The following is a 24,136-nucleotide window of genomic DNA, read 5'->3' as shown; positions in this document are numbered from 1 at the left end:
AGAGGTGAGGGCGGCCATGTTCCAAGAGACGGGCTCAGTGGGCCCCCTGCAGGCGTCTGGGGTAGACGGCGGACGCCTTTCCACTCAAACGAATTCAGGAATAGCCGAAAAAAAAAAAAAAAAAAAAAACATGTGTCAGCGAGGAGAGGAGTGGGCGCCATATTGGACTCAAACACAAATGCAGTTGACGATAGAATCGCCCTTTGTCGGCCGGTGTAGGTTTCATCTCTTTTATTTCGATAATTCAGTGGAGAAAGCTTTTTCGTGGATGTCTCCACAGGTGGGGCTGGAATTCGAAAAAGAATCACCACACATGTATGCAGCCAACATGTCCTCGAATCCTTTCATTCTCATCGGCGTCCTCCCATCTCCCGCTGTACGAAGAAGCCATTCGTGCAGACCCCCCGAAACATCACCGGCTCCGAAATTCCAAGTGTTCCGCAGCCCCGGATGGCGCCACGCCATTGGCCGGCGCAGCCGTCAATCAGGCGCTTAGCCGCACCCCTCCCCCCATTCAACCACTCGCCTCTCGGTTTCTGTGTGTTTACTACACTGCTGAGCAGAGGGGAGACACTCGTCTTCACATGTACTCAAACTGAACTGTTTCTAGTTGTGTTTGCGTGAAAACCCCCGAGAGATCAACATGCCCAGGAGAAAGGTGAGCAATCGAATACAAATGAGCAGACTTAGAACGGCTACAGGGAGCGCGAATGCAATGCAAACGCCTGCGAGACATTCCTCTGAGACATTACTTAATTATAACGCAATGTGCGATGCTCGGACGTCGTCGGTAATTTCCCCCCGTTTTCTAAAAATAATGTGGACTTTTTGTGCGTTGGAATGAATATTTTCTCGCGTTAATACGGCCCGCTATTGGTGCAAGCCGCCGCTGTCCGTTGTGGAGCTCGAAGTGTGTGGCTCTCCATGCAGTTAAAGCACAAGCAGCAGCAGCAGCCATGCTTTGCAGCTCTTGTCCACCTTCGTCGGCGAGCCAGCCGACGAACTAACGGCTCGCTTATCGCCGTTTGCTCGCCAAACCGCTCCAAAGTAGCGCCAGAAAATACTACACTGACTTTACTTTGCGTTTTGGCCGCAAAATCCGACAGTCACTGTCGCGTTTGGATAAAAAGATATATTTACTCTCTTTGTTCGTAGTCCCAAATGGGTGCGGTGGCGCGGCTGTGCCTGTGGGTGGCGCCCGCGAGGACGAGCGAGGTCCCCCCCACCCCCTCCCTTTCTGAGACTCCCGCGCCAGCTTTCAAATCTGAGCTGCATGCATTGAATGGGGAGGCAGACAGACACAGGGGAGTGGAAGGGACAACCCAGGCCCGGGCCCTCCAAATGGGCCCCCACAGGCCCGCATGCTCAACTCCTGGGAGCCCCTCTCCACAACCACGCTTTGCAGCCACATTTCCCAGTCCTAAAATGTTCAAAAGCAGCTCTGTTTGCCACACCTTCATGTTTTGGGATGATTCGAAAAAGTTTTTTCAACACCGCTGTTGTTAATCAGATTAAGTGCACAAGTCGTTTGGTGGCACTTTATTGTACTTATAAACACACATTTAGCATTTAATAATGCCATTTTCATGTTTCTGTGTTTAACCGCTGTCGTTTTTGTTTTGTTATGCAGAGAACAGAACCAGAAGAGAAGGAGGAGGTAAGTTTTGAGAAAATTAAATGTAACTTTATACACAAAGTTGTCCATGTAAACACACTTTTATAGTAATGTTATATTTGTTACCTCTACAATGTCCCAAGATTACAAAGCAACACGGTTAAAATAACATTTGCTCCGTTTCAGCCCAAGAGGAGATCAGCCCGGTTATTAGAGGTAAGAAAACAAAATTAATAATAACTTATTTGCATTAAAAGAATATGGCAAATTAACACGACAAATGGCACTAAAATATACTGTATAGGTCCATAGAACTATTTAGATAAAAAACAAGTACTTTTCCATATAATACTTTTTGAAAAAAACAACTTAATTAATCATTCACAAATATGATTCCAGACCAAGCAGTATATTTGTACTTTATTAAGGTTAAAAAGTTGTAAATGTTTATTTTACATTACATAAATATGTTAATACCTGCGGCACGATGGATGACTGATTAGCACACCTGCCTCACGGTTCTGAGGACCCAAGTTCAAATCCGGCCTCGCCTGTGTGGAGTTTGCATGTTCTCCCCTTTGTGTGGGGTTTTCCCAGGTCTTCTGGTTTCCTCCCACATCCCAAAAACATGCGTGGTAGGTTGATTGAAGACTCTAAATTCCCTGTAGGCATGAATGTGAGTGCGAATGGTTGTTTGTACTCTGTACTCTGTACTCTGTGATTGGCTGGTGACCAGTTCAGGGTGTACTGGTCACCCGCCTTTCGCCCGAAGATAGCTGGGAGAGGCTCCAGCACGCCCGCAGTACGGAAGATGAATAAATGAATGTTAATACCCGCACATAAGCTTGTAATAGTACTAGCTACCCCCTTAAAAAACATTTTAATTGAAATATAATATACTCTTACATTCAGAGAAAAGTTGGATACATTATTTTAACATTAAAGAAAATTGCCAACATAGGTTGGTGCTTCATATCCTTTAAACACAAAATTATAAGAAAGCCCATTATGGCTCGGAGAAACAGTCATGGAGTAAGTTTATATTATTTGTGATTGCAGGCATAAAAGAATATTTTCACATTCCATCGAAAAGCCCAGACAATATCTTAATTTAGAGAGCAAACCCAATTGTGATTATAGAAATCTGATACTAGATGCACCTATGCAGGTATCTTTCGAATGAACTTTTTTGCTCCTTTTAGATTTGAGTGAATCGTTAAAATGCAATCGAAGGCAAAGCAATGCATTTTTTTACAAACGTAATTATTAACTTATAAGGCAATTTTACTTAAAGTAACCCAAAATTCTATCAATTTAATTTTGCATGAAGTCTTAAATCCCTCTTAATGACTGGATATCATAATAGAACAAGCAATCGGTAACAATTGCTTGTTAAAGATTGTATCCCAGACCCAAAGTAGCTACAGAAAAAAACTAATCAAGCAAATTAACAAAGAACTTGTTTGAGCCATTTTCAAACCCGTCCATGTTTGCAGATGCCAGCCACATCTAAGGTGGAAACAAAGGTTAAGAAGCCAGCAAAGGTAGGAGAGGCCAACCATGCACACAGCCATCCAGCATTTGAATATTAATCCAACCAACTGCTCATCGTATCGCTTTTTCCAGAAAGAGAAGGCTGTGAATGACAAGAAGGAGGACAAGAAGACCAAGAAGACAAAGGAGAACGCCGATGCGGAGGCCAATGAAGAAAACCACTCTGAGAACGGAGAGGCCAAGACCAACGAGGTGAGCGGAAGCTTTGGCAGTGGACTTTGAAAGTCAAAATGATGGTGCTGACCTTACTCGATGTGTTGTGTCCCGCAGGTAGAGGAAGCCCCAGAAGAGGCCAAGGAGGAGGCCAAGTCAGATTAGCACCACTGCCCCAGCGTTCCTCCTCTACAGCCCTTCCCCTTGAATCTCCCCTCTCAAGTCTCTCACATGGTTTCCCTCCAAGGCGTATTGTTAACAGAGGAATATTTTTATCAATGATTTTATAAGTATCCGTACAGATTTTTAGCACAAAAAGCAAAGCTGATTAGGGAGCACCTTGCAGATTTGCAGTGGTCATATCAAGTGTCTGCAAGCAAGAACAAAAACACACTAAAATCTTTTTTAAACGGCATTTCGTGATTGTTGAAGCCTTGTTTGGTGTAGAAAGGGTCCCCTGCCGGATTGACTCTGTCGTGACTTGTGTATTCCTGTGTTTTTCTTCCCTCCACCTCCTCTGCAGATTAGACCCTCCTCCCCGCAGTTCAGCCTCCTATCCATGTTTTATTAACGGTTCAGCCATGTCGTCGTGGCTGTTTCTTTTAGATTTTTTAATGTGCAGTGAGTTCCCTTTTACTTGTCTCATGATTTTTTTTTCCTCATTGAAAATGTGTTTAAAAAATAATAATTAAACGCGATGCCCATAAGAAAGAGGAAGACGAACATACGAAACATTCCTGGAACAGTGATGCCTCCGACCTGTGTCCGAGACGACCCGGCGTTATGAGAAAGATGAAAAATACAGCTCCTGCTCCATCCACGCTATCATGTCGGCTTTTTTAAAACCGTTGTTTTTTAAAATAATTTGAATTTGGAAATCTCTCGCAAACGCAGGTGTCTGGTCCCTCTCTTATGTTCTGAAATTCTCTTAATAAAAACAAGTCCTGGGAATTTTCCTCAAAGTATTGTGTCTGGAGACTGTTTTTGATTGTATATATAAATAAAGAAATCCTATAATTGAAAATCTCAACGACATTAAAGTGATGCATGAAAGCATTAAGCTGAGCTTTCTAATACACAGGCACACAAATTTGATTATCACAAAATAAGGCCTTATTGATAAAAATGAGTGAGGACCGATCAAGGTCATGCATCCCAGCACATTTCTGACATCCTTTGTAGAGCCCTTCCATTAGCTTTGTGTAGCCCTAATTTTACATAATGGCTCTGGTGATTGAATCTTATCTTTCCTCGAGGCTTCAAACTCTACATGAACTGCAGTGTGAGTATCCGAATCCACGGACTCAACCCAAAATATTGTATTAATTCTATCCAATCTGGCTCAGTCACGGAGATTTACATGTAACCAGAATCATAAAAGATGCATGCTGTTGTTAAGCTAAACCACACTCGAGTTTACAGGCTTTTGGTTTTGGACTTAAAACGAAACGCATGTGTCCCGGCTTCATACGTCTTTGTTGTATATACATTTTCAGAGTGTTTTGATTATACGGTGCGCATTTGCTAATGGTCACCTCTAAATAGGACATTTTACAATTAGATTTAGCAATACGACTCTGTGTCTGGCTCTCTCGCGCTCTCGCTCTCTCTCTCTCTCTCTCAGGCCCCAATTGCTGCAAATCCAACCACGATTTGCTTTGCAGGCCGCAGTTGATTTGCGGCGGTCTGCATTCTCCAAAGCAAATGCGTCATAATGGTTTTCGTCTATTTCGTCGTCTATTTTGTGGAGCAGATGCTGCTTCTCTGAGTCGGCTACAATTGTCATGGCCAAGCACTGGGCTCCATTTTGTCGACATATTGTCTCCCTGTCCCCAGAGAGGTTGTTTTTACAAGTATCTGCCAGTAGATGGCGGCATTGCCTTCTTCAACAAACAAACAGATTCATTGTCCTATGCATATTCTGTCGTTTTCTTTTAATATAGCCTGTTGATCAGATATATTAAATACGTTTATAACTAAAAATCCTCATAATGACACGTACACATAGACAGGCACGTTCACAGACAATTTTGGAGCAGGCGCTCAAACCTAAAAAAAGGCAATCGTCGTCAAAACTATTTAGACAAGAACAAAACAAAAACAGTACAATATATTTACCTAATGTATTTCGTTCTGTTAACACGATCAACAATTACAAATATATATTAGCAAAGGAGGTGAACCCGACCTCGGATAAGCGGTAGAAGATGGATGGATGGATGGATGGAGGTGAAGGTTTTGTGATGTACAAAAATGAGACCAAGATAAATAATTTCCAGACTTTTTTCCAAAATTAATGTGGCATGTAACCTGTACAACTCATTTGGAAAAATTAATGTTAATTTTTTGGAGAGGAGACGTAAAATTAAACAAGTGAGATAATTTGGTTGCACAAGAGCGCACACCCTCTTATGTGCCTGTGTTCAGAATGTACTCATCACATTCATGCTCATATTAAATGGGTGTCAGCACACACCTGCTATCATTTAAAATGCCGCTGAGTGACCCCAAATACAGTTTAAATATTCTAGTCAGGTTTTTAAATTGTATCTATTTATTTATTTGTCACATTATGGCACCCAGCCATGGTCTGCACTACAGCTTCCACAGCATCAGAAAGATCTCATTGTTTAAACATATTAGCCAGGAGGAGGGGATAGTAAGAAATTGTCAAGGCATTAAATGTACCATGGAACACAGTGAAGACAGTCATCATCACAGACAAAAATATGGTAGTAAGTCGTGACATTACAAAGAACTGGACGTCAAGCCAGAAGCCTCATCTTACAAAAAAAGAAAAAGAAAAAAAAAGCCAGGCTACATTTTCAAAAAACACACTTGGAATGTCCCACCAGCGTGTGGTTGAAAATGTGTTATGACCCGATGAAACCAGGATTGAATTTTTTGGGCACAATTCCAAAATATATGTTCGGTGGAAACACAACACTACTCATCAGCAAAACAAAATGATTCCCAGTGTGAAATATGGTGCTGGTGGCAGCATTATGCTTTGCGGTTGGTTGGTTTTCTTGGTTTTCTGGGGCCTTAGTCAAGGTGGAGGGAATTATGAACAGTTTCAAATCCCAATCAGTGTTTGCACAAAACCTCCAGGCTTCTGCTATAAATCCAAGAAAAAAAATGTCAGGAAAAGCCTCCTAGAACACCTTAACTTTATTTGGAGTGAATCAAAGACACTTTAAATGGTGGCAGGGCTTACTCCCATTTTGAGTTTGAATGTGAATAGTTAATTCTGAACACAGCCACATCACACTTGTGCCTACATGTTACAGTATATGTAGAGTTTATTTTTACTTCCCCTCTTTTTTCAATGAAGTTTTACAAGGTATAGGTCACATCAATGGTGGAAAAAGTTTTAAAATGACTTATTTTTATCTCATTTTGTTATATCACAAAAAGCTGGCCTTTGGACAGATGTGTGTAGACATTTTATATTCACTGTATATTAGTTTATAAAGTCAATCCATCCATTTTCTGTACCGCTTATCTTCATTAGGGTCATGGATGTGCTGAAGCCGAACCCAGCTCACTTCAGGCGAGAGGCAGGGTACACCCTGAAGTGGATGATATCCAACCACAGGGCATGTATATATAATATTAGTATCCATCCATCCATTTTCTGAGCCGCTTCTCCTCACTAGGGTCGCGGGCGTGCTGGAGCGTATCCCAGCTATCTTCGGGCAGGAGGCGGGGTACACCCTGAACTGGTTGCCAGCCAATCGCAGGGCACATACAAACAAACAACATTCGCACTCTCATTCACACCTACGGGCAATTTAGAGTCCCCAATTAATGCATGTTTTTGGGAGGTGGGAGGAAACCGGAGTGCCCGGAGAAAACCCACGCAGGCACGGGGAGAACATGCAAACTCCACACATTGAACCCCGCTCCTCAGAACTGTGAGGCTGACGCTCTAACCAGTCGGCCACCGTGCCGCCTAATATTAGTATTCATTGCAAAATTACAATTAATTCGTAATTCTTAACTACAACAATGACAAGATATTTCCCATCCATGGTCTTATTGGTCATGTACGTGATGTTTATTCAAGTGTGCAGCAACAATCAAGTATACGTCAAACGCGGAAGTTCTTCTTCAGTCATAAAAAGAGATATCGTGGAGTAATACCACCCTCCATTGTGAAATTACTGTGCTGTAACATTCCCCCTTCCATCAGAATCATCTTTTCCCTACTGTTTTATCCATAACATACGTCTGTGACATGGTTTAAGGTTTGTCATTTGAATGCAAAAGCCTTTGAACAACAAAACCGCTTGCAAATGACAGGAACATTTGAAATCAATGACACAGCGCAGTGCAGAGAGAGAGATAGATAGATAGAGAGAGAGAGAGAGAGAGAGTGAGTGAGCGAGAGAGAGAGAGAGAGAGAGAGATTTTTTTTGTCAAGCAGTTCGCCTTTGGCAACGGATTTTGAACTAGGAAGCACACTAATTCCTCACAGCTCATGAAAGCGACTCGCCTATAATGAGTACTGTACGTCAACAATGTCACCATGACCAAGCGGCATGGTACGTTTGGATAAAAATGTGAAACTTTCAAACATTTTCAAGCCTTTTAAAATATTTATTTACAATAACTTTGTACTATACTGTGCATTTTGGCCCATGAAAAAACCTACGAAGCAATAATTTTGTACTGTACGGTGCATAAGGCCTAAAAGAAAAGTGCTTCAATGTAACGGACAGTCGGCTATATCGGACGACTCCCCAGCCCCGATTAGTCCGTTCTATCGAGGTTCCACTGTATGTGCTTGCTTGATAGGGAAGGAAGGCTGTTTTCTTTTTCAGCATAACCGTGCCCCATTGCACAAAGTTCCATAAAAACGGTTGGATCAACTAGCTGCGGAAGGACCTGACTGGCCTTGACTTCAACCAAATCAAACATTTTTGGGATGAACACATTTCCTTCAGGTTGAATGGACCAAAATGACCACAGACACATCCCAAAATCTAATAGAAAGTCTAAGCAGTACAGCAAAAGCTATTAGGGTTGGAAAAGGGAAAGTAGAGTTTTTATTTTCTTCCTTCTGGAATGGTCAAGTGTCCCAATACATTTGTCCATAATAAAAGTAGGGCAGCACTTAAGATAGTGGTGAGCATCTCTGCCTCACAGTCATAAGATCCTGGGTTTCAATCTTAACTCAGGCCTGTGTGGAGTTTGCATGCTTGCCTGTTCTTGCATGTATTTTATCGAAGTGGTCCAGCTTCCTTAGTACACTGATAAATACCTGCTGTGGGTGTCCTCAAGTCTTTTAATCATCTGTAGGCAGGATCTATTTGATGATACTTTTCTATTAACCACATAGCCAGCCAAACAGTTTGATTAAGAGATACGCTTGCAGAGGCCATTTGTGTCATTCATTCTCCACTGTCTCTATTATTATTGGGGAAATACAAGCATTGATCAAACAGAGGGACATCGCTAGCTCCTTTTTCTTTAGCACCTGCATGCTTTCTTTCAGCTGCAGTTCCAACATGTGCATCGATTACTCCTTTAACTCTGCCTTCTGTGATCAGCCCTGTGACTTGTAATAGCTTTGCTAGACCACACACGCACACACACCTACGCGCACACACACACACACGCATGCACACACACACACGCACGCACACACAGAAGCTCCCTCTCTCTTTGCCCTGTACCTGTTTACATCCACTGTCCTGTGTAAGTCTTTGAATGGTGACTGAAATAGCCTTCATATTCTCTTTTTAAACACACTGTATGCATGTCTTACTTTGCTGTCTCACTCATTTCCAGCCTCTCTGTCCTTCCCACACCCACTGCACTTAATTATGGTCATTGCTTTGCACACATGGTGATGGGAGGGTGAGAGTGGGTGAGTGAGTTTGCACACACCTTCTTCTGCGTAAAGCATGAGGATGACCTTTCATGAGGAAGTGATGTAAATGATGTCCTGTCGTCACCAGGGTTACCAACGAGTGAGTGTGGATGAACATCTAGTGTGGAAACAACGTCACAATTTAGCACACGCGGGGACAGAAACACACACAATAGAAAAGACGACAGTGTACACATACAAGCAACCATCAGGTGCATTAGTCAAAGCGCCCTCCTTCGATACAGAACCTTTTAGTGATGCTTAAAATGAACACGTTTATTGGCAAGGGTCTCTAATGTGCATTTCTAAGAGGATGTTGTGTGGCTGTCTTAAAATGTCTATGCTAAACTGTCTTGTATATCCACCAAGCTGGCTGAGCTCCACTGGATGCAAAAGAGTGAGTGAATATAGGAAGGCAGGAGGAGGAAGGAAGATAAAAAGAAACAGGAGGTGAACATTAAGAGTGGGAGCAAAAAGAAGAAGGAAAAAAAAAAGAGTTCAAAACATTTTCAGGGTGACAAGACACAGACTGATGGGAATATATTCTCTGTTGAATGCAGGCAAGATGGAAATGAGTGTGTCTGTGACGTCAGCGTTGGCATAAATGCACACGTACGTGAACAGGCACACACGCACTCACACCTGCACATGCGCACACACACACACACGCACAGACACACACACATGCACACACACACACATGCACACACACACACACACACACACTCCCCTTGTCATCCAGTCCCTTGCTAAATGACTCCTCAGCCCAAACAGCAGCAGTGCTCCACATCACAGACTAGTGTAACATCACACCAAGGAGACCCAACATCAATGTAACATATACAAGTCATAATCTGTGTTTTTTGTGGTTTAGATTATTTAGTTTTCTTTCATGTTATGTCTTGTTTTCTTGCGACCTATTGTAAAGTCTTGTCATGCTCGCTAGGTTTTCGTTTCCACCTGTTCTCGTTAGCCTTGTTCCTTGTGTCTGCCCATCAGCTCTTCCACTCGTGTCATGTCTAGGTGTTCTTCATTGTCTCGTCAGTTTGCTTCTATTTAGTTTCCTGGTTTCTTTCAGTACTTGTTGCTTCAGTGTCGTATGTCATCTGTCGTCAAAAGCCATGCCTCCTTAGTCCTGCCATGTTTTTTTAGTGGTTAGTTTTTTGTTCCCTGGTGTTACTTTGTATTTAAATTTTGGACTTTGTTAATTTAGCCTTTTGCCTCCATGATACTTGTCTTATTTGCTTGTTAAATTAAAATGCATTTTTTTTAGATTACTGCACTCCTGCCTTGTCTCCCTGCTTCCCTCCACTTCGGTCCTGCAACTCTTACCTCAAAAACCTCAATTTGACAAAACACTAATACACCGGTTTCATATTTCATGGTCTCAGACTCTGACTCACAGAAGTGTAAATATCATGTGTGTTTTACACAGGGCTGCCCCTGACCAAATTGGGGCCCTGAGTGAAATTTTATTTGGAGACCCCACCCGCCCCACCTCCCCCCCTCCCACAGTTGAGAACCAATTTTATAGGAGAGTAATATACACCATGACCAGCAGGTTTTTGCTAGCACATGCTGTATTTAAATACGGTATACCGCTAACATTCAATTATCCGGTCTCACGCGCATCGCTGATTCCTCTTTGACATTTATGACTTTAAAAAGGATGAAATAAGCTGCTTCAATTGGACAGGACTGAAGTCGGCTGTGATGACGCTCATACCAGCGCAGACGTCCCATTTGAAATGCTCTGGCGGAGGGGGGGGGGGGGTTGTACGCTGGTGCACAAAATTACCAAACCAGCTCTAGCCTACCTCCTTGGATAGTGGGATCACCTTTAAGTCTGGTGCAGTAGGTAGACTGCCGGTCTAAAGCGACTTTGGTGAATTTGATCAAGGTGCAGGTAGACAGATAAACAAGGGCCGCGGACATGTAGGGTGGATCAGACGTATTTTATTCATAAATATGTGAACAGCGGACATTGAACCCTATGAATCATTGTCGAAAGCAATTCATTGAATGCATTATTATGATTGTTATTATTATCATCATGATTATTTTTATTTCTGGCCGGCATGCAGCTATGAGGGGGGCAGGTGGGTGTCACATGCATGAGTGATCGTGCATGGGAGTGGATGGATTTATGAGGTCCGCGGACATATTATCACCAGTTCATACCATACCATATTTCATCACGTCTTTTGCCACACCGGCCAAGCGACAATGCTCCAGTCACGCAAAGATCACTCTCTCATCATGCGAGACCGTCATTGTGCTTCACTTAAAGGGAATGGATGAAAGAAGCTGGTTTGATTGGGGACGATTAAAATAGGCTGTATTTACGCTCACGAGGCACAGACAGCCCCTTTTTTAAATACGCTCGTCTACGAAATTACAAAGACCAGGTCTAACCTGCCAACACACAGAGTTACGCCAAGCGCAGCACTAGATTTGCGCTAGTCACCAAAATAAAGCTCCACTAGTCTCCAAAGTCTCCACTGGAGAAGGAGCTGCTTTCATTCATTGTACATGAGTATAGTGAAAATAAAAGGCATTATATTATGTGTAAAAATTATTTGGGTATCGTTCCTCGAGTCTCAGGTGAGCTGGAGCCTGTATCAGGGGATTTGTAGTTTGTGCGTCACCAATGTTTCACATCGCACCATTAAGAATTATATTGTGGTGTGTTGCAGATACTAGATCAGATTTCCAGCTTGCTTTACTGCAGTCCAGTGGTGTTGTTAGGTTTAAAATAACCTTAAGCCCCCAAAGAATACTTTGGTGTTTTAAAAAAAAAAAATCCACATGGACCAGTTAGGCTAACACTGAAATGCCGCTTCCTCAACTCAGCTCAACTCAACTTTATTTATAAAGCACTTTAAATACAACCACAGCTGAAAAGAAAGTAGTGTCCACAGATAACAGTTGAACTTCAGAAATAAAAACAATTGAAGATAAACGAAACAAAAATGAAACAAACAATAAAAAACAAAAACACTAAAACGATGCTTAGTCTTAAGCTCGGTAGAAAGCCAAATAATAAAAATGGGTTTTAAGACGGGTTTTAAAAATGGACATTGAGGGTGCTTCTCTAATGTGCAGAGAGAGATCATTCCACAGCGTGGGATCAGTGACTAAACTTATGTGGTCCCTCTTACATACTCCAGTTAAGAGGCAAGCAGCTGCATTTTGAGCCAACTGGAGACATTTAAGTATGCACTGGCTGACTCCAAAATAGAGTATTACAGTAATCAACCCGAGATGTAATTAAGGCATGGACTGCTGTTTCTACCTTTGCCAGATGACTCATTTAAAATGAGATGATTTTACTACTGCACCAAGTTGCCAATCTAATTTACAATCCCTTTCCATTTTAAAACCCAAGTTCGAGACTGTTGTCTTTGTGTATTGTGGCAAAGGGCCCAAGTCAACAACCGAGAATTTGAAAAGGCCACTTGGACCAAACACTGTCAGTTCAGTTTTTGTTTCATTCAAATTTAAAAAGTTCAAGGCCATCAAGGTTTTAATGTCTTTGAGACTTAATAGAAGGGGTATTACTGAGAATGTGTCTTTCTTTTTCAATGGAACTTTCATATGCATAACAGTGAAAGGAAAAGCCATGCTTTCTCAGGATAGAACCTAAGAGCAGCAAATATAAGGAGAACATGCCAAAACATGCCCGTGTGGCTTCTGATTGTTTTCGTGCTGGAGGGTCACATATATGCGTTTGCTGCCATGTTTAAAGTGTTCATAATTGTTAAAATATATCCATACACTCATTAATATCTCAAGTAGTAGTTTTAGTAAGAGTACAGCAATGGGGTGGGCAGTGTGTGCCTGTAGGTGGGTTTAGGTGTGTGTGTGTGTAGTGGTGTGTGCGTGGGAGGAAGGGAATATAGTAGGGGCCTGTGCCCCAGTAGAGCTTTATGCCTAGCAACGTCCTTGTTCACACCCTATGATGCCAAATTTAACTCTGCCATCAAACCTGGATGAGTGATGCTGTGTGGATGAGGTGTCTCTGTGATTTTTGAAAATGACTGTTGATGGTGCACGGGTGGGCTACCCATTAGGAAAATCGTTGTGCATACAGCTGTGTGTCTGTACACATGCACACCCATGTGTGTGTGGGGTTTATGTGTGTGTGTACTGCTCTGACATCACTGCTGCCGTCACTGCAGCCACTTCACGGTGACTCCCTTGTGACTGGAGGCCTGACAGCCTCCCACGCATTCCCCATCAACTCCTCTTCCCTCCCACCTCTTGGCTTTATCTCCCCCTCTCCACTCACTGTCTTTATCTTGTTGTTACCTTCTTATTTTCTCTATTTTCTTTTTGAGTCACCCATCCACTATCTTGATCCCTTTATATCACCTGCCTCTTTTCCTTTTGTTTCTTTAAAATCCCCTCCTCCCACCGCCCCCATTTGCTGTGTGGGTCTTCCCTGTCCTACGTCATGCTCTCCTTCACCGTCCCTGTCTCTATGGAAACTTCAAGTGGACAAGAGTGGCTCAGGGGTCTGTGAGATGCTGATACTGAGACTCAAAGACCACACACATCTTCTGTCTCCCAGAGAGCCACGCCTACATTGAGAGTAAATGGGTGAAGTGGGTGAAAGTACCAACCTGCGATCACATGTATGAGCCCCTTAAGGCATTCTCCCTGTGTGCCCACGATATAAATAATAGTATGACGTGGAAGGGAGTCAGCTGGGAGGGAGTTGCCTTATTTCATTTCACAATTGGTCTCTTTAATTACTAGGTATAAAACATCATTTTCTGATCAGAAACCATGGCCTCCTCGCATTAACACATTGTTGAACCAGCTGTGTTGCAGCGATGTGCGTCAGCACCTTCAAACACGTCCGAAGGACAGGTGATTTGTGATGAGGCCTCAAAAAGACACAGTTTCACAGCTTTGGGCCACTCTCCAGGGCACCATCGTGATGTGACTGTTATGCTTAAGTGGATCATTGCAGCACCAACTCATGGCTAGAAAGCTGCATGAGCTGCAATGCCTTGTTGTGCAGGGAAGTCAGTGGCAAACAGTAAAAGAACAAAATGACTTGGTTTTTTTTTTCATTTTAGCTCAGTTTCTGAGCTACTTCTAAAATAATACCATATTTGAACTTTTATTCGTAGTTCTCCTTTATTTATTAAAATGTACATGAATAAACTACAACAAATGAGTACATTAAAGAAGACATCAACATGGTCAGCAGTGATGGGGGTCAACAATTAAACAAAACCTACAACCCAGGTCCAGACCTATATGAAACACCCCCATTGCAGTAAGATAAAGGTATTTCTTCCATTGAGGCACTTAATGCAACCATCTTTGGTCATAGTTGCTGTTGCTTTAAATTAGATTCAAACTAGGTTAAAATTGTTCTGGAATTGTATCATGTATATCGTGAATACTGATTAATTCTGAGAAGAGTCAGTAGTTGAAAGGCAGTTGCTTCTACCTCAGCCATGCTTAGAAATGACCAAAAGATTGTTATAACCTGACCACCTGTGTAGAGTAAACTAAATCATCCAGTAGGTCACATGACTACATATAGGACTCCACAAACAAGAGGAATCCATCATATTTTCTCACAGTTTACCTGAAAATGATGGATTGTAATTCACACACAACATACTGTAACCTATATGCTGTACAGTCTTTTGCAAAGGCTTTATGAAGAACCACTAGGATTGCCTCTGAGTATTATCTTGGAAAGTCTTGCAAAAATATATATATTTCTATTAAATTAAAAGCCTTTGCATTGTGTCATATACTGTATGTACGGTTAATCTAGCTGCTCATGCATTGACTGGCTTCCCATACATTTTACAATATGTGTTCATGCAGTATGTGTGCATGCATGTAGATGTAATATAACACTTCACTAACTGATGAATCCACCTTTGTATAATTATTCAAAATTAAATCTTCAGTAAATGAAAAACAAAGTTACATTAAACTGTCTCAGGAACATAGTCACACAGTATTTGGCAGTGAGAGAACAGTCCCATGATGGACTACAATATTAATCACAGGCAAGGTCCACATTCTAAACGTATTAAGAACTGCACAGTAAGAACAGGAGAAGAACACACAGGAATCAAAAAACCTGGAGGTACATCTGTATGTCCGTGAAGGTCAGAAACCCGTCTTTGGTCCCAGGGATACCAAAGAGTTGAGTCATTGGTGCACAGCATTTTCAGGAAAAATACTAGATTTTCTTTTTCATCATTACTACATTTTTTGTTTGAACTTAAGAGTACAAATGGAAGTACAACCCCTTGCACTCCCGAAAAGTTGGTTATAGGCCAAACGGTATTTCTATTCTCCAGCTCCTCGCTCATGCAAGCAGGTTTTCCCTTTGCTGTGTGTTTTGTATAGCTAGTCATGCATGTTTGCTTTACAGTTAAACTAGTCCCGTCTGTGTGTGCAAGTGCAAGGGGTATGGTTGGTAAAGTAGAGTCGATCCCCCTTGGGGTATGTAGTAGCTGCAGTAATTGGGTTCTGTTATATAGGGGGTGTTGTGCTCTGCAAGGTACGGAGCAGGCTGATAGAAGCATGTGACATGGTCCGTGTTGGGGATAATGTTCTGTTCTCCTAGAACCTTCAGTGCCAGCACTGTGATCATGTTGAGAGTCTGACGCCTCTCATGGCCCATCAGACACACTGTGCTGTCGTCAACCACACGACGTAGTGTCATTAGGTACTGATACTTGCTTCTCTCCTCACCAATGAAGTGATTCTTCAAGTAGGATAGGATCTTCCTCTGCTGCTCCTGCACGTCAGGGAAATCAATGAAAAAGCGTGAGCACATGTATCGCTCCAGTGTCTTTATTTGAGTCTCACTAGCCGGTCGATAATCCCTGACCAGTAGGTTACTGTATTTCAACAAGCCGCCACCTCGAATCTCCTCAGGATTCCTTGTAGCAATTAAGCGATAGCGCAGGTGGGCCATGGCAGCCTCAAAGTCACCATACATGCTCTCAGCCAGGACCTCGACAGTAGGGACACAGCCTGCTGCTTGCAGAGCTGAGCTCTCTTCAGTGATGTCTGCAGTTGTTTTCTGGGCCTCCTTGTTCTCAGACAAAGGGCTAAATGCTTCATCTGTGTTTTGGGGGGCATGTTCAGTTGGTTCTCCACACTGAGACTGTGGAAGTGCATGTGAGGTTGCACTTGGAAGTGTGATTGGAAAAGAGGCAGGCTCTGGATCCTGAGTCAACAAAGAAACGTAAGTCTGCTCTATTTTATCCTCAAGTTGCAGGACAGGGTCTCCGTGCACTGTAGAGGGCTCCACAATCTGTTCATCATTGTCTGACTTGTCTATCAAAGGCCCTGTATCTGAGGATATCGGAAACATGGGTTCCTCTGATTCCACTGGAGGAGTGAAGCAGAGAAGGGGAGGGCTGAGGCACGGAGAAGGAGGAGTTGGACAGACAGGGGGAGGGCTGAGGCTAAGCATAGGTGGGGTGAGGTAAGCAGGTGAACTGATGCAGGATGAGGTCGGGCTCAAGCTCAAGGGCGGAGAACCGCAACTGGTCACAGGGCTGGCAGTGTCTAGCATCGCAGACGGGAGGCAGTGAGAGGGAGGAGTCACACATGGTGGAGGGCTGAGACTTGGGGGTGAAGGGGTGAAGCGGGGAGGTGAGAAACTGAGTACAGGGAGGGAAAGACAAGAAACAAGGGGGGTGATACTGCGGGAGGAGGAAGGTGAGTGAGGTGGAGGGGTCTCTTGTAGGGTTGTGGTCTTTTCATTGCTGCCATTTGGCTGATCTAATTTGGCCAATGATTCCCTGTTCTCCTCTTCATCATTGGTTTCAGCTTCTGAGGTATGTGTGGCCTGTTCAGCATTTGAGCAGGATTCATCAATGTGTGAAACTAATGAATCCGGGCTATTGGGGGATTCTGTTTGTTTCAGTTGCAGAGCAGTATTTGTAGGGGAAGACTGCCTTTGCTCAGGCAATTGTTGTCTCTCCTCCTGGCTTTGAATGTCAGTCACAAACAAACACTCAGTGATTAAATGAGACGATTCTGGCTCCTGAGGTAGAATAGAAACAGAATCAGGGGCGGGATCAGGAGTGGAGGGGAAGTCCAGATTGGATGAAAGGTCACTGTTTGGGTTGCTTTCAGGCCTAGGGCTTGTTGTAGTCAAGATTGTGATTGTTGTGGGGTCTAAACCAGTCGCTGTAAAAAGACTGGGCTTTGGTCTTAGCTCTCCATTAAGATCAGGTTCATCTGGGGAAGAGTTTGGATGTAAACTGGAATCTGTTTTGGAGTCACTCTTGAAAGCTGGGCCAGGGTAAGGAATGGTGGTAACCTTTTTACACATCCTACGTGGGGGTTTTGGAGACGAGTGCTTTAGCACCACCATATGAGGGAGTCTTTCTGAGCTCTTACAAAAAGGAGGACAGCAGGTCTTTTTGTCAGAAACAAGGCCGGGTGGTGCAGGTGTGTCCTGAGTATCCGCGGTGTTGTCAGGTTTGTCAGGTGATTTTTCAATCTGTACTGTGCTCTGTGTTTCGAGTGTGTTGTTGTATGAAAGCGGTGTGACGGCGATGGCGCAAACACATTCATCAGCCTGCCTATGGTCTGGCTTTTCTTCCGGTGTTAAAACTTCATTTGAAATTCCACCTTTTTCCATGTCCCCTTTAATCTTGGCATCTATCACTACATCAATTTTAATTTTTTTTTCATCCTCTACACTGTCGTCTGCCCTTACTTGTGATGCGTCGACATCTGGGTTATACAAACACACAGACCTCGAGGTCTTTTTTTTCTCGGATGATTCTTTGCTGTTACAGTTCTCTGTCAGTCTTCCGGACTCTGTCGGTGTTGGCTGTTGCTTTTTTTTCAGTCCAACAGTATCTGTGAATACTTCCTGTTCATTACAAGGTGCAGTGTGATTTAAATATACTAGTCCAGTTGAGTCTGAGGGCAATAACTCATCTTTGCGTTTATACTGAGCCTCTTTGATTTCAGTGGTTTGTTTCTCTATTGCAATCAGGTTTAAAGATGCATGCCCAGGGAGTTTGGGTTCATTAGGGTTTGCTCTGTGCTCTTTTAGCTCTGTGGGTGTTTTGTCTTTGTTATCTCCCTCCTGCGTGGAGTGTTTTGTCGTTTGTATTGCATTTTCTTTTCCACGCATCTCATCTTTCAGCTCTGTGTTGCTGTTGTAAGCCCCTTTCTCTAAAAGGGATACATTTTTAAATTTGGTTTTGTCTTTTCCTGTAGTGCTGGCCTTAAGCAGAGAAGACACATCTTTCGTCTCTGCCTCTTGGTCCTTCAGTATAACATTATTATATTTGTGCTGCGACTCCTGCAGGTAGGATTCAAGAAGACGATCCAAAATGATTTGGAAGGAATCAACGCTGAACTCAAACTGCCTCCTCAGCATGCTTACAAATTTGAGCTCCAGGTTTTTGCCGCTGTTGTTTGACAATGAGATGAGGCTCCAGCGGTCCTGGTCATTAAAGACTTTGACCATCTTCTGGACATAGGCCTCTTTCATCGTTGCACTGCTGATCCTCTCTCTGTTGACCTCTGCTGGCAGGCAGTTCAGCAAGCAACCAAGTACGGACTCTTTGATCACCTGTGGGAAAAGGGCAACAATATGACAAAAACTGCAAATAATGACTGCAATATGGCTTGCAATATTAGACTTTGGGTTCAGGTGTAATTCAATTTAGCCTGCTTGTAAAATAAATTCGTATTGAATGTGTTTAGATTAAAATTACTTCTGTGTCAAAATGAAAAGCACAAGAGTCAATACTGCAGTCTGACAAAGACAGTAGGTAGAGCAACTGTGTTAAATGGAAATAACAGCACATAATATTTCACTGACTTTAAAAATGTTTTTTTTTTTTTAAGTCCTACCTGGAACTCTTCCTGACTGGGCAGCTCCACCCCAAAAATGATATCCAGGTCTTTGTAGCTCATTCTGTTATCTTGAACCAGAACATGGCTGGCTGTGGAGCCATTTAAACGCACGTCTCTCACCATGATCCCCTGCTTCTGCAGACTAGCCCGTACAGCAATGATGATGTCTCGAGGACGAAGCTTCAGTGTTGGAAAGTTCCCACGGCCGTGGATGGGAACAATGTCTGATAGAACCTGATGGAGAACTGCCACTTGCTCAGGCTTCAGGCTGTGGAACCGCTGACTGGATTTGAATTCAGACATGCTGCTGCCTTGAAAGAGGGACAAATAACCAACATGAGAGTTTATTAATATTTAAACCAACAAATGTTGAACTGGCTCCCTCACAGATACAAACAGAGGGAGTGAGAGAGTGTCTCTGGCAGTCTGATATCTGCTGCTAGTCACAGCTTGGCTGACAGCTTTTCCACAATGCTCATGTAACTCCTGTGTTGACAAACCGACACGCATAGTCATTCATGAAGCTTTGCTTTGCATAAATATCCATCTCTGTTGCAACCTGATCACAACAAAGTAAGGAGAAGTGTTTCACTGAGATAACTGAATCTGAAATGCATAATGCACTGTGCCGGTATCCAATGAAACAGAGACTTTATTAACACTCCCTCTCAGTCTGAAACTTTATATGAATAAAGCTATAAGCCATGTTTATTTGATATCTATACTTAGGATACATGATAATGAAGGCCAACACAAAAATTAATAATGTGCATCGGTTCTGACAGCTGAAGTATTTATCATGTGATTGTGTCCATGAGTAGATGCAAGGGTTAAGCTGAATGAGTCATTGCCAGCAGACTTCATTAATCACACCAACGTCACAAATTAAGGACACACATCTGCTTTAGTGTCTGTGTGCACACAGCACATGTGAATATTTTACTGGAAATAATTCCCATGTATCTGTATGAGCAAACCCAAGCTTTCCCATTACACCTTTGGTAACTGGAGTAAATTAGAGGAAGGTTGGAGATCAGATTGTTCATTTTATTTAGTTTTCCAGGCAGTTGCGCAACATGCACCCTCTACATATGGACTTATCATTCAGTCTCTGCAAATTCAATAGGCCAAATTACATTTATCTAACCATTTAAGTTTGTGTCATGAGATGCAGTACACTGTGCTTGTGGGCATAAGTTAAGTGTTTCAGGGAACAAGTGCATTAGTTTGACTGGGAAAATGTGATTCATTGCAGCCTATTATGATCTACTGTTTGCTTTAACCAATACTTGTCAGTCACTGATACAGCTGAATATGGCTGATTGCTATGATTTGTCAATATGCAAAGGCAAACACTGGGATACTAATGAACAATAATAATGGGCTGTGCTCTGGCAGTCATTTGTCAGACTTTAGAGTCTGTAACAACCACAAACACTTTACAATAGACAGTGTTTATAAATCTTGCAATCCGTCTTGCAGTTTCAGTAAATATGAATCACCAATTTTCTTTGGTACTTACTTGATTCCGCTTCAACTGTTCAGTGACAAAAGCAAAATACAGGGGAAGTGCTATTAGGGGAAATGTGTATGCTTATCAAAAAGAACTTCTGTCAAGAAAATTACATACAGAGGCGATAAACACAGTCCTTAATGTTGACCATAAAAACAATAAAACCATGTCTTTGGAAAGCAAAGAGCAATTGCAGGATTACTGTACAGCTGGCCCCTTTGTCTCCCTCTCCCCTTTCACACTCTTCTGCAAACTTGCAGCCCGAGTGACTCATCCAGGCGTATCAGCTCAGCTCGCACATAATGCTCCGGTTTGGTACACACAGAACTAAATTTAAAATAAAACACTAAGAAATAGTCTCTCTCCATTTAGCCTTAACGTAGGTCAAGTCAGTCAGTGCAAAGCACACAGTTGCGGAGGAACCGAGGTAAGCAAGACCACAAACCCTATAATGATTACAATAAGCGTAAACTATTCCACAGAACATGACCGATTCTGTTAACTCTTTACTTTCATGCCTGCGAATATTCTCATCCATGCAGGTCATTTCATTGCAACTGGACTGTTCTGGTTGTCTTAGAAGACATTTCGCCTCTCAGGCTTCATCGGGTCATGCAAAAGAATTGTTACTCTTTACTCTTTTTGTAAATACAGTCCAAGTTGTTGACTCATAAATTAACATGGAGTTTTATAGTCAGTCACTACCTAACAGTAGAAGTGAGCCAGGGATCTCATTGGTTCGATCAAAATCCATGTTAACTCCACATCAATGTTGCAACATGTAGCAGAAGTGAATGAACCAACCTCATAATGCTGACCGGTATTACCTGTTGCTGTAGCAGAGCCACTGGCTCCTGTTCTCGCTGTTGGGATCAAACCGCGTGGAACCACCCTGAGTCACGCTGAGATGGGCTGAGGAGAGTGTTGATTTTAATTTGGGAAGTCTCGACCCAGGCTGGCGAGGCTCGCTGCTGCTTCTGCATGCGGCTCTGTACCTGACCAGACATGTGATGGGGTTCCACTTCACCCGGGCGCTGTCCACGAGGCGCTCGGTGCTGAAATGAGGACTCCACTCACTCACTCTTGTTTTCTTCTCCGGGTGCCCGGAGCGTAACGCAGTTTCCATGGCGACCTGCCGTCATTCACTTACGGAGTGTGTGTGTGAGTGTGCGTGTGTTTGTGCGCGTGCGTGCTCGCGCGCGCGCGCAGTGCAGGTCACAGTGGCAGGCGACACCAAACATGTCTGAATTGAATTGTATTTCGAACGAACGGGGTGTTGGACTGAAAATGCAAGTGTTGGCTATAAGCATAGGATTATTCCTGGTATAAGCATTACAACTATACAATGCCATATTTTCCTGTGCCGTGCAGGTGGCTCAACATTTCGCTATTGAAAGGGTAGCTGGAACTAGTGATTTAGAAAACATTTTAAATCCCCCCCCCCCCCCCACACACACACCTCGCCCACACTGATATTCGGTGTCCATACTGAGTATGAGTCATCCGTGCTGCTCCCTTCCTTGACCCATTCGTTAATCCTACTCAGCTCGGCCAGTGCACGGAAGCACGCGGACCTTCCTAAACCACAAATTGTTTTTCTTTTTTTAAATCGTTATTCCCAACGTGCGCCCCTGAAATATTGTCCAAATGGGTTCAGTGCGCTTTCTGTGTTTGTGTGCGTGTAAATATGCATTTAGAAACAATTAGTGTGTTAGCAGCCCGTGGGGAAGATATTTTTCATCCTTAGTGCGTCACAAACAAGTGACAAAACACACAAGGGAAAACGGACCTTTGTGGAAAATGTCAAATTACTCCTTCAGAAGAGAAGAGAGCATAAATTACGTCACCAGACGTGCCCCACAACCTAGCGATACCACGTCCTAACTATTTTTAGCTTGGACTGAACTTGTTTGCTTCAGACGCGCGCGCCCGTCCACTTGGAGGACAATCGTGACGTAGAGGGCGCGGTCACGCGATGCAAACTCGTGACCGAGGTGATGACGATGACAGGGAAGCCATCGAGCGGCTTGTCTTAAAAAATGACAACCAACATTTTCAGGATCATTCCTCCCTCCTCACAGCCTGATTAATGTTTGATGTCTTGAAATGGTGTCCTAAGTTGTTTAATTTTGAAGTAAATCAGTATTATTCTCGGCAGTAAAATGCGACGTAATCATTTATTCTTTGCCGGCACGTCATAAGAGCGTACACTGGCTCTATAAATACAACGCTATTTATTACCCTCAATTCGACTTTAAAATTCAACGGAAGTACACATACGTATAGCATAAACTCTTAACTCGCAAAGTAGAGGAATACCACCCCCCGCCCCCAAAGACGAGTGAGTGTATAATGTATATAGGTTTGCATATGATTAAATTGGTAAACTACTTTAATTTCTTTTACAGTTTACCACATAGAATCATGTGCAACTTATATATTAAAATTAAGTAAATTCAACCTCTTTCGAATTATTTCTTTCAGTGTATTGCTGAACTCTTGGGTTGGGTCATGTAAATCAAACGTTCGCTCTGCTGCAAAAGGAAGGTGATCTTTGTAGTCTTGTGCCAGACACAGTGAGCATTTGTTCGTAATATTTTCCAATGCAACAACAGTAACTTTTGGCAGAGGTGGAAAATGTAGCCTACTGAAATCTGTAATTAAGTACACAGAAACATATGCAAAATAAATAAATAAATAATATAATGGTGAAGTACTGATTCAACCCATACAATGTTGCGAAAAAGTATTTGGCGTCTTCTCAAGTTCTTGTTTTTAAAAAAAAAAATTACTTTATTTTATTTTTTAAAGGTCCCATGCCATCAAAATAAAAGCAATTTATACAGTTTTTTTAATGCATAACACAAGTCAAAATGAATCTGTGACATGGTTTAAGTTCGACATCTATGTGGTTTGTTGATTGAATGCAAAAGGCAATAAATGGCATAAGGGTTGCAAAACAGGTAGATTTGAAATCGCTGTCATTGTGATGTAGTTTCATCAATTAAAATTCAAGTACTTGCCTCCTTCGTGGTTGGTACCCACTCAATTCACGGCATTTCCACGTTTTAAGCGTGTGAGTCTCAGCCATTCTTGCTTAAAACCTGGAACTGCTGTGAATTGAGTGGGAATTAAAATGTTGTTTGACAACAATACTAATTTCAAATTTTTGTGTGGATGAAATAACAAAGCTTGCATTGAGTGTCGCCAGCGTTGTTCATCATGCGCAGGTTCAATTCAAATGAATGGGATGAGCATAACCTGAAAATATCTCCCTCTCTTAATTTTCACCTCCGTCAAGGATCCAAATGCAGCGATTGCTTGGTAGCTGCAAGCCGCAAGTGATATCGCGAAGGACCAATCAGATCAAAACTGTTTTCCGTATTAAAAATTAAGAATAACAATCATCCAATCAGAGCAAATTTTATTTCCATATCAAATATTATTTAGAAATCCGGCCATCTCAATTGCCTGACATAAAAGATCAACTAGAATAGTTTGAAAAGGGGTATTCTGGGCATTTCCAACCCAGATTATCTTG

The 24,136-nt window shown here is 42.6% G+C and overlaps 2 protein-coding genes across 3 annotated transcripts; one reads left to right on the top strand and one right to left on the bottom strand.

The window, feature by feature from the left end:
- The first annotated feature begins 529 nt into the window (after window positions 1-529).
- LOC133407717 (non-histone chromosomal protein HMG-14A-like) lies at window positions 530-4,284 on the top strand. Its single transcript, XM_061685892.1, has 6 exons — window positions 530-658; window positions 1,631-1,657; window positions 1,802-1,831; window positions 3,112-3,159; window positions 3,242-3,361; window positions 3,440-4,284. The coding sequence occupies exons 1-6, from the start codon at window positions 644-646 to the stop codon at window positions 3,485-3,487; spliced, it is 288 nt and encodes a 95-aa protein (XP_061541876.1). The 5' UTR covers window positions 530-643; the 3' UTR covers window positions 3,488-4,284.
- A 10,077-nt stretch (window positions 4,285-14,361) lies between these two features.
- On the bottom strand, window positions 14,362-21,725 carry LOC133407666 (uncharacterized). 2 transcript variants are annotated; one of them, XM_061685779.1, is made up of 3 exons: window positions 21,423-21,725; window positions 19,080-19,389; window positions 14,362-18,795 (listed from the first exon to the last, which is right to left on the bottom strand). In XM_061685779.1, exons 1-3 carry the CDS (start codon window positions 21,719-21,721, stop codon window positions 15,616-15,618), a joined length of 3,789 nt encoding a protein of 1,262 aa, XP_061541763.1. In that variant the 5' UTR covers window positions 21,722-21,725; the 3' UTR covers window positions 14,362-15,615. The 2 variants fall into 2 exon arrangements, with proteins under 2 accessions (XP_061541763.1, XP_061541764.1); XM_061685780.1 differs by having other exon boundaries at window positions 19,080-19,393; window positions 21,423-21,489.
- Between the last annotated feature and the right edge of the window lie 2,411 nt (window positions 21,726-24,136).

Source organism: Phycodurus eques, chromosome 9 (assembly GCF_024500275.1).
Source record: "Phycodurus eques isolate BA_2022a chromosome 9, UOR_Pequ_1.1, whole genome shotgun sequence".
Taxonomy (NCBI): Eukaryota; Metazoa; Chordata; class Actinopteri; order Syngnathiformes; family Syngnathidae; genus Phycodurus; species Phycodurus eques.
The sequence above is the reverse complement of the archived record's forward strand: the minus strand, read 5'-3'. Positions and strand labels throughout refer to the sequence as shown.